Source organism: Sorghum bicolor, chromosome 6 (assembly GCF_000003195.3).
Source record: "Sorghum bicolor cultivar BTx623 chromosome 6, Sorghum_bicolor_NCBIv3, whole genome shotgun sequence".
NCBI classification, from domain to species: Eukaryota; Viridiplantae; Streptophyta; class Magnoliopsida; order Poales; family Poaceae; genus Sorghum; species Sorghum bicolor.
The window spans coordinates 31,568,285-31,579,031 of record NC_012875.2 but is presented as its reverse complement, the minus strand read 5'-3'; the positions used below and the strand labels follow the sequence as shown (position 1 = coordinate 31,579,031).

Here is a 10,747-nt window from a genome sequence, read left to right as displayed (position 1 = left end):
CAGCTAAACTGTGTAATTAGTTTTTATTTTTATCTATATTTAATATTTAATGCATGTGCCACAAAATTCGATGTTTTGGGATGATCTATAAATAAGGCCTAGTCGCCGCGCCAACGCCCCAGATCCACCACGGCGTAGGCCTTGTTTAGTTCCCAAAATTTTTCAAGATTCCCCGTCACATCAAATCTTACGGCACATGTATGGAGCATTAAATATACATGAAAACAAAAACTATTTTCACAGTTCATCTGTAAACCGCGAGATGAATCTTTTGAGCCTAATTACTCTATAATTAGACAATGTTTATCAAATAAAAATGAAAGTGCTACAGTGCCGTTTTTCACAAGTTTTTAGGAACTGAACAAGGCCGTAGTGGAGTAACTTTTCTATGCCAGTCATCAAAGCAAAATGCTCCTCACACCCTAAGGAACTTAATTATGCCCTGTTTAGATTGGAGATAAAAATTTTTTGGGTGTCACATCGGATGTGTCGGAAGGATGTCGAGAGAGATTTTTAGAAACTAATAAAAAAACAAATTACATAGCTCATCAGGAAACTACAAGACAAATCTATTAAGCATAATTAATCTATCATTAGCACATGTGAGTTACTGTAGTACTTAAGACTAATCATGGAGTAACTAGGCTTAAAAGATTCGTCTTACGTTTTTCAATCAAACTGTGTAATTAGTTTATTTTTTTGTACATTTAATGTTCCATGCATGTGTCCAAAGATTCGATGGGATGGACGAAAAAAATTTGGGTGGGAAACTAAACATAGCTTGTTCGTATAAAATTATCAACCGAATTTATCAGTCATTTGGTAATGTTTTTTTTATAATAAATCAACGAATAATATTTTAAACAATGTTTTATCTGGTATGGTGAGAGAAACAGCAGGTCATCAGGTCATAACGTTGCTGATTGCTTGCGTGGGTGGGTAAGATCTCTTCTGGATGCACCACCAGGCCAGATCTGCTGTCAAGTTGAGCTTAATTAAACAACTGCATGTCTTAATCACTTTTATTTATTTTTTTATTTTTAAAGGCCGTGAGAAGCTTCTACGACGGAAGGACTGAAAAAAAAATCGAAGAAGACTTAGGCTTTGTTTAGTTCACCAAAAACCTAAAAACTTTTCAACATTTCCCGTCACATCGAATCTTGTGGCACATGCATAGAGCATTAAATATAGATGAAAATAAAAACTAATTGCATAGTTTGTCTAAAAATCATGAGATGAATCTTTTAAACCTAGTTAGATTAGACAATGTTTATCAAATAAAAATAAAAGTGCTACAATATCAAAATTCTAAATTTTTTTAATCTAAACAAGACCTAGCTCTGTGGTCGTCGGGATAATATAATATAATTTATAACTATACATGGCCCGCGACAAATAGAGGGCTTGCATGCATCAAAAGCAAAATTAAAGGACCATCATTTTTTTCTCTATTCATGTCACCGTCATTATTCTTCCATCTAAGTCCGGGCATTCCACTTGCACAAGCTGCTTGAAAGGAAAATGACACCACAGTTAACCCACCACCACTGCGGTCAAAAGTAGAAAAGAAAGGGACAGCATCATACCCCCTGGATGGCTGGATGTATATATCTACTTGTTTCAAAATGAAATATTTCTTTAACGTTTACATGGTTTTACAAGACTTACTGATGAGTGAAATATCCACTACTGTTGTTTCACAGAATACTTTTGAAGTGCGAAAGTTCCATCATTTTACATACTCCAACAACATTTTTTTTTATCCTACTCCAACAACATATATGGCAATCGCACGTATTTTCGTTAAGAATGAGCAGAGTCAAACCGGTTACAGTCCTTCCATGTAATCCAGAGATTACCAAGAAAGGAAAACAACCGAGGCCTTGTTTAGTTTTCAAAATTTTTTGGTTTTAATACTATAGCATTTTTGTTTTTATTTAGCAATTATTATCCAATTATGAACTAAGTTGATTCAAAAATTTATCTTATGATTTATAGGCAAACTGTATAATTAGTTTTTATTTTTGACTATATTTAATACTCTATGTATGTGCCGTAAAATTTGATGTGACGAAAATTTTGAAAAGTTTTTGATTTTTGTAATCAACTAAACAAAGCCCAAAACACGCCCATATAGGCCAAATAATTTACATGAAAAGTTTGTGACCAATTGACGACCGCCAAAGGCAACAAACTGCGTAGCTGCCTAAGGCCATGTTTGGTTCCGGCTATTTCTTTGAGCACTTATTCTATTGAATGTTTTGGCACATGTATAAATTATTAAATATAAATTATTTATAAAATTAAAAACATAATTAAAAAATAATTTGTGAGATAATTTTTTAAATCTATTTAATATATGATTAGATATTAATTACTATAGTTATAAGTATACTACATTATATATTAAATTTTAACATCTCTGCGAGGTCCCAAAGGTTGGCTTCATCCAAGACAGCCTGCAAATTAAACGGCACTTGGCCCAACCAGTTCGTCTAAGGTCTTAGGCTAGTCTCAATGCATGTTCCATAAGAGTGTCATGCACATTAAATAGAATGTCATATAAGCAAAATTGCTGACTTGGCAGGGACATTAAATGAGAGAGTTTCATCAGATGAAAGAGGAGTTTCATTCCCATGAAACTCATGTGGCTCGGTTACCTAGTTTATAGTCTTGGTAACTGTGCCATGAAACTATGCATTGAGACTGACCTTAGGCCTTGTTTAGTTGGTAAATTTTTTTGTTTAGCTACTGTAGCACTTTTTGTTTATATTTGATAATTATTACTCCCTCTGTTCCTGAAAGCTTCAACTTCTAGAATCCGTGTCAGTCAAATTTTTTTAACTTTGACTAATTTTATAGTAAAGAGCATCAATATCTATGACATAAAATGAGTATCTTATGAAAATAAATTCTATGATAAATCTAATTGTATTAATTTCGTACTATAAATCTTAGCGTTTTTTCTAGAAATTTGGTCAAAATTTAAAAAGTTTAACTTAGGACAACTCTAAAAATTGAAGCTTTTAGGGATAGAGAGAGTATCTAACTATAGACTAACTGGACTCAAAAGTTTCATTTCGCAAATTACAGGTAAACTGTGTACTTAATTATTTTTCTTATCTATATTTAATACTCAATGCATACGTCTAAAGATTCAATGTGACGAAAATCTTAAAGATTTTTGGGAACTAAACCAGGCTCTTTCTAAAGTTGCCAACCAATCCACAGCGTAAAACCTCAAATCCTTTGTCACTCTTTACAGCCACCACGACTGAAAGCTGTTGAAATCTGTTGCAATCTTTCGCAACCAATGTGTTGTCGATCTCTTCTCGGGAGCATGCCGACGAAGAGGAAGGAGTACGCTGAATTCGCTGCCCACCCGTCACCGTAGCTGATCGTCCGGCACTCGATCCGACACGGCAAGTATAGGTTCGTTATCAATTGCCATTAAACTCGTCTAAACGCGTATCGATCTAGTAGACATTCATATCCGTTCATCTCAAATTGCACCGCTAAAACCGTTGTTTTGATCGTGTCAATCGCCTACGTGTGTGCTCGCATTTAGTTCGGCGACAAAGCCATAAAAAACAGTAGTACGCGTTTAGAGGGAGACTCGTGATACAAATTACTCCCTCTATACCGATAAAGATAGTTATTTAGGACAATAATATAGTCTCTAAAACTTAATTTTAACTACTTAATTTTTAATATCTAGGACAATAACATAAAAATATTTGATATATATATTTTTATAAAAATATTTTTCAAGACAAATTTATTTTATATAGTTTTTATGTTTTTAATCTCAATAATTTAAAAGTTATTTATAATTTATATGCTCAATGTTTAAACAAGCAAGGCACTAGCGGGTAGTTGCATTGAAGGCTTGTTTGGCATAGCTCAACTTCACTAGTAAAGCTGTTTTTTTAGAAAATAGCTTCACGAGTGACTTTCTAGATGAAGCTAAGCTATTTTGATAAAAGTGTTTGGCAAAATAGCTTCACCAACTACTTTATGTATAGTTGAGAGAGAGAGAAATGAGAGAGAAGCTGCAATAAGCTACTTTTTTTTCAGCTTCATCCCAACTTATGTCTTTATGAGAGGAGGAGAAAAACAGCTTCACCCATAAAACTGTTTTAGAAATAAGTATTTGATCCAAAAATACAGCTCACAACCAAACAGGCCCGAAATGGCATTTGGCCACCGGACCAGCAACTTGTGTGCCGGTCGGCCTAATCGTAGCGTCGAGGTACAGGCGGTGGAGGAGAATGCGAGTGGGGGCCAGTCCTCTCGATCGGAGCAGTGGGGCCACCACACGGAGAGCGAGAGCCGAGAGCCGAGCTGGGCAAGCGATATGATCAAGGTGGCGGTGGTAGTGGCAGGGCAGGCAACTGGGAAAGCGACGGCGCCGACAAGTGACCTCCCCCCACTGGGCCTTCCACTAGCAGCCAAAGCCCACCCACCACCCGGCCGCGACCGGCAGCAGCAGCCCCGCCTTGACGAGTCGTCGGCCGGGTGACTCGCGCTCGGGCTCTATAAAACTCCGTCCTCTCGCCGGCCGGCTACACCCATCAGTCGACCAGGTCCTCCTCCACTCCACCGCAGACGAGCCAGAGAGAAGCCATAGCACAAGCACAGGCGCGCAAAGAGAAAGAGCGCCCAGGCCGCCAGGCGCGCCAAGAAGAAAGCACCCGCCCGGTGGTCTACTCCGTCAGTATGGTTGCGGCGATCGCGGTGGCGTCGGCGGGGCTCGGGATGCTGGCGGGCGTCGCCATGGCCAACAGGTCGTCGTCGTCGTCGTCCGAGGCCGGCGCCGCGCAGTGGAGGCCCGGGGGTGGCCCGGCGCTGCGCTGGGGCGCCCCGCGCTGCGAGGCGTGCGGCGGGTCCGGCAAAGAGGAGTGCCGCCTGTGCGCGCGCTGGTCCGACGCCGCCGGGGCCGCCGCACGCGGGAAGAAGAACGGCCGGTCCGCCGGGTGCGGGGCGTGCGCGGGCACGCGCCGGACGCCGTGCCGGTGCTGCGGCGGGTCCGGGACCGGCCGCCGCGCGCCCGTGCGCATCGCCACGTCCGCGCGCGCCGCACCGACCGCCCGGACTTCCTCCAGATGACCACCAGACTACGACCATCCGTCGCGGCGACGCGCCGATGCCGATGACGACGCCGACGCCGACGCCTGTTCGCCTCTCCTCGACCGGGCTCTCCCGGATCATGGACGAAGGCCGGCGGCTCGGCGACCTGCTGGCACTGGCACACCGGAATCACGGCGCGGAGCTGTTGCTGCTGCTTCTTTTTTGGGTGGAGTCGTGGAGAAAATATTATAGAGAGATTGTAGTAGTATATCTTAGCGCACTAGATTTGTTAGCAAATTTATTGATATATATGCTATATTTGCATACCAAGATTAGTTTACACCGCACACAGCTCGTCTCTCTCAGTTCTCCAATTTGCTGTCTTGCTCATGACAAGATTTACTCTTCTCTGACTCTGAGACTGCCAAGATCATGGCACCGGCGATTTCTATGTCAGAATTCTTCATCTTCTAGTGAAAGATATATGTTGCGTCACAAAACTAGTCAGTACCAAGAACAAATCATATCGCTACTTGAATCGGAGCTTGTGACATCGCAAACCATGGCGTTGAAACCTAAAATTTTTCAAAATTTTCTATCACATCGAATCTTTACACGCATGTATGGATTATTAAATATAGACAAAAATAAAAATTAATTATACAGTTTGATCGAAATTTACGAGACGAATCTTTTAAACTTAGTCAGTCTATAGTTGGATAATAATTATCACAAATAAACGAAATATGTACCCTGTCCAAAATTTCGTGGTTCGGGAACTAAAAACACGGCCCATGTTCATTCCCGTTCATCGGTGTAGATCGGAGGGGACAGTGAACTGAGCTGGCATGTGCGTGTGAACGCACGAATCAAAATCGTTTTTTGTGCGACATGACGAGAATCTTTACCTTCTGGATGGTCCTAAAAGGACGATGTGATGTTACTACAATATTTGTTATCAGAAAAGGAATAAACGTACGATGAGAGTTCCATATTTTTTCAGTCCCTGAATAGGCCTTGTTTAGGCCTTGTTTAGTTCGCAAAATTTTTCAAGATTCCCCATCACATCGAATCTTTAGTCGTATGCATGGAGCTTTAAATATAGACAAAAATAAAAACTAATTGCATAATTTATCTGTAATTTGTGAGATGAATCTTTTGAGTCTAGTTACTCTATAATTGCACAATGTGCTCGCAAAAAAAAAATTGCACAATGTTTGTCAAATAAAAACGAAAGTGCTACAGTAGCCAAAAACCCAAATTTTTGCCAACTAAACAAGGCCTTAGTTTAAAATTTTTTTTAAGATTCATAGTCATATCAAATTTTTATACGCATACATGAAGTATTAAATATAGACAAAAATAAAAACTAATTATACAGTTTTGCGAGATGAATCTTTTAAGCTAGTTACTCCGTAATTAGATAATAATTATCATATACAAACGAAAGTGTTACAATCCAAAATTTTTTCGCGAACTGAACAAGGCCTAATATAAGGGGTACATCTCTGTGGTGATCTCCTAACCCCCTTTGGTTCATGAACTCAACCTGCACCTCTCCTCTCATAGGGACCGATCTTCCATACAGCACCTTGGGGAAGAACAAGATCTAAGGATGAAGTCCTATGGCATAGCTTCTTTTTTTAATAAAGAAAATAAAATCTGATATTTGTCGATCATCTCTTGGCCTGGTTTTGCTGGAAACGCGAGGGCGTTATGTTTCCACGCGACCTAGCTTAGCTACGGCAAGTCACCATTCCCGTCACCTCCCGATTCCATACATCTCCCCTCTAAATGCTTGCCCCGACCCTCCCTCCGGTGCACAAGCAAATTCCTTTTGACATCGACCTCCCCATCGTCCCCTACAGCACCACGGCCCCTGCGGCATCCCAAGGAAGGAGGACGAGCATCTTGCAACATCGTGGCGTCTTTAATTATTGATTTTGGCACAACATTGAACTCGATTGGAGGATTGAGTCGGCCACGCGGCAACACTTCTCCATGAGCGTGAATGAGCCGACCGTGCTGCTCAACCACTGTGCTTCTCGGCCTCATGCAAACCAGGTGCTGCATGGTCAGCCACCCTAAGGAGAAGGTTTCACTAAGGCGTTGCTGCAGCAGGGCGATCTCCATGAGCGCCTCACCTTGGCGTCGTGCGTGCATGCGTGAGACGGGAGATGCGCGAGAACAAGCTGGACGTGCCGCTCGACCACCGCCCCTTCTTTGAGCATGCAAACCAGGTGTTCGGCTAAATGTCTGATAGGGATATAACCTTACTAGAATAGTGAAGTGGTAATTGTATGGAATACAAATGAGACAACCAAACACACTCGATGCCAGCTATGCTTAGACAATACATGCAATGAAATAACTAAAGATTGACTTGATAGAACTAGGCTTGGATTGTCCAGGCTTTGATGCTAGCCATACTAGAAATAAGCAAGAAAACCAAATACACCCTGTATTCATGTGCGGTATATACAACCAAAAGTTACACGAGCACTTAGGCTCAAAGCCTCAAAACTGAGAGCATGGAACAACAAGAAAGAGAATGCTTAAGTACTAAGAAAAAGCCTAGAAAGGCAAAGCTTTAGAACTTGTTCTCCTTGCTTACTTTCAATATATTATGTCCTTGAGTAGGAGCAACTCTCCCCCCTCACATGTCTCAAACAAAGGGATGAGACTAAGTCCCTATTCTCATTTGAATGTGCAATCAAACTTGCGGTTGACTTTGCATGATGATGATCCTCCAAGGAGAAAAACATCCAATGTCGCCGATGCCGTCCACCTTAGAGCATCTCTAAAAGCTTTTCTAAATCTCACTATGTAAATCATTATTTGGAGAGTTATTTGCATAGAAATTGATTTCTATATTTTTTCACTGTCCAACAATTTTTCTATATCTCATGAGCATTCTAGAGAGCTATTCTCATTTTCTATTTTGGCGAAAAATCTGAAATAGAAGATGACTATATTTAGATAACCATATAAACAAGCTTTTGGAGGGTAGTTTTACACCAAAATCTCTATTCCTAACATTTAAGAATCAATGGTTGTCGAAAAATGGACGGTCTACGAGAGGCGATCCGACGGCTAAAAAGGCAAAGGAACCAAGAGAAACCAATCGAAGAGGCACCAAGTGCATACTAAATGGTGGGGCCATATGCACTAAGTGCATACTTAAATTGGTGGAAGAAACCCACTAGGATAATTCTATTTTTAAGATTTATTTATGTAATTAAGGGTAGAATGGTACATATATATTAGAAAAATAATATCTGACTAGTATAGAAATGATTGATTGAATTGAAGTAATATATTATCACATGTTTTCTCTACCTCTTTGATCTGACCACTCTCTCGTCTCTCTTCTCCATTCTCACTCACTGCGGCGGCGCCGGCTGCGAGGGCAAGGGCAAGCGCAAGGGCAGGGCTGCGGCATCTAGGGCGCGGGATCCATCCTCTGCAGTCCCCGCTGTCGAAGAGTGCGGGTAGCAAGGTGCGTTCACGGGGGTGGCTGTCTGAGGCAGAGGAGGCGAGATCTGGTCCCGCATAGATCCACCAGAGCCGGGCCAGTTGTACTGCCGCCGCCGACCTCGCCTTCGTTTGGCTGCTGCCGCGTCGGCCATGAAGGAACCAGGAGGATGAGGTCGGAGGAAGCGCTGGTGGGGCGGGCTCGCTCGAGTCGCTGGTGAAGAGGAAGGCGGATCCGACGGTCAGGGCCGTTGGCAGCGGGGGGGGGGGGGGGGGGGGGGGGGCCCCCCCGCGGGAATCCAAAAGGAAAAGGGGGGGGGGGGGGGGCACCCGCGGCGGGAGTCGAGATGGAGATGGGGTGGGGAGGTGGTACGACCTCACGGAGCTGGAGGTCGCCACGGGCCGGTTCTGCCCCGAGAACGTGGTCGGGGAGGGAGGCTATGGCACGGTGTACCACAACATCCTTGCCGGCGGCGAGGTCGTCGCGGTCAAGGACTTGTTTGATCAGAAGTGAGTGTCCTGTTCTTCACTGTCCATTTTCCTTTGTACTGCTGGTATCTTTCTTTTCTATCTCAGAAGTAGAAGATTATATGGTTAAAGCATGGAACTCAGGCGTCCACTTTGAGATTAAAAAATTCCTCATTACTTGAGCATCTAACTAATTACTAAATCGATGTGTGTAAATTAAATTAACCGGCCTAGTTCATGGTTGTTGAATTGTTCTCTGTTATATATACGGATCTAACATAAAAGCAAATTAAAATCACTTGTTTTCCTCTAAATCAAATGCAGAATAAGTGCAGAGGAGGGAAACCTTGGCCTTCTGACCTCAGAGAGTTCTCCACAGAGACGGGGAGGACGCTGAACTCCAGAAGGGATACGCGGAGGCGACCGCGTGAGCGATGTCCACGGCGGGGACGGTGGCGAGCAGCTGTCGACGGAGGGCACGGGGTGACCGATGAGGGCCAAGCACTCCTCGGCAGCTGCGACAATGCCGCGGGTGGGGGCAAGACTGTAGGAGCGACGAGCCCTCAACGTTGAGCGCAGGCGAGGTCAGGCCACCGGTGGGGCCGCGCGAGGGCGAGGTAAGGCTAGCGGCGGCGGCGTGTGCGATGGCGAGGTCGAGGTCACGGCGAAATGTGTCCTTCCATGTGTGTGTTTGGGCATCACGTGATGGCGCAGGCCGACCGGCGGTGGCAGCGGCGCGAGATGGCGGGCGCGAGACGGCGAGTGCGAGATGGCTGCGGTGTGGGTTGCAGCCTTTTTTTGCGATTGTGCTGGGCGTCCTTGCGGGGGAGGGGTTGTGTGGGAGGGGTGCATAATTACTATAGTAAGACTGTCTCCAACAGCCACCCCAAAACGCAAAATACATCGCGAACAGTGTTTTGCATCACCAAATCCACGTTCTAACAGAAGACCCAAACGAGCAACCCATTATGTGCAGCAGCCGAGGGGAAACGCAAACATGCGTGTTTCGGAGAGGCGACGCAAACTCTGTCGAGACGAGGACGACACCGGTGCCCAGGCGCTGCTCGATCTCCAGGTGCAGATGCCAAGGTGGGGCACCCTCCCCTTCTTCCTCCTCGCAGGCCGAGCGCGGACGCCAAGGTGGGGCACCCTCCCCTTCTTCCTCCTCGCAGGCCAGGTGCGGACGCCAAGGTGGGGCGCCCTCCCCTTCTTCCTCCTCGCAGGCCGGGCGCGGACGCCAAGGTGGGGCACCCTCCCAGGTGGGGCGCCCTCCCATTCTTCCTCCTCGCAGGCAGCGGGGCACTGCTCCTGGTGCCGTCGGGAGGGCAAGGCTGCGGTGGATCCGCTCGCTGGATCCGTGGCGAGGAGCAAGGAGTAGAGTGAGGCGGGGTTTTGCGGCGCTGGCATGCAACCGGCAGGGCGAGGTAGGGAGCGAGGCGAGGTGGATCCGCAGCGAGCGCAGCCACGCAGAGAAGCGGCCATGGCCAGGTGCTACCCGTGCGGCAAGGATGCACTCCGAGGAGCTTGGGGAGAACTTATGCATAGGCTGTTGGAGAAGCACAGTTTTGGGGAGGTGATCTTTTTACTGTGCAGGACCCAAATCATTGAATGGGTCTCTGATTTAGGTCTCCATTGTTGGAGATAGCCTAACCTCTTGGTTCCTAATCGCCCCTGCCTGAAACCGACCCGCACCAAGCATACAGCTCAACATCGATCAGATCAACTTCTCTAAACC

At 44.9% G+C, this 10,747-nt stretch overlaps 1 protein-coding gene across 1 annotated transcript; it reads left to right on the top strand.

Annotated features, from left to right (window-relative positions):
• LOC8058668 lies at nucleotides 4,470-5,417 on the top strand. Its single transcript, XM_002447605.2, has one exon. It carries the CDS (start codon nucleotides 4,720-4,722, stop codon nucleotides 5,107-5,109), a length of 390 nt encoding a protein of 129 aa, XP_002447650.2. The 5' UTR covers nucleotides 4,470-4,719; the 3' UTR covers nucleotides 5,110-5,417.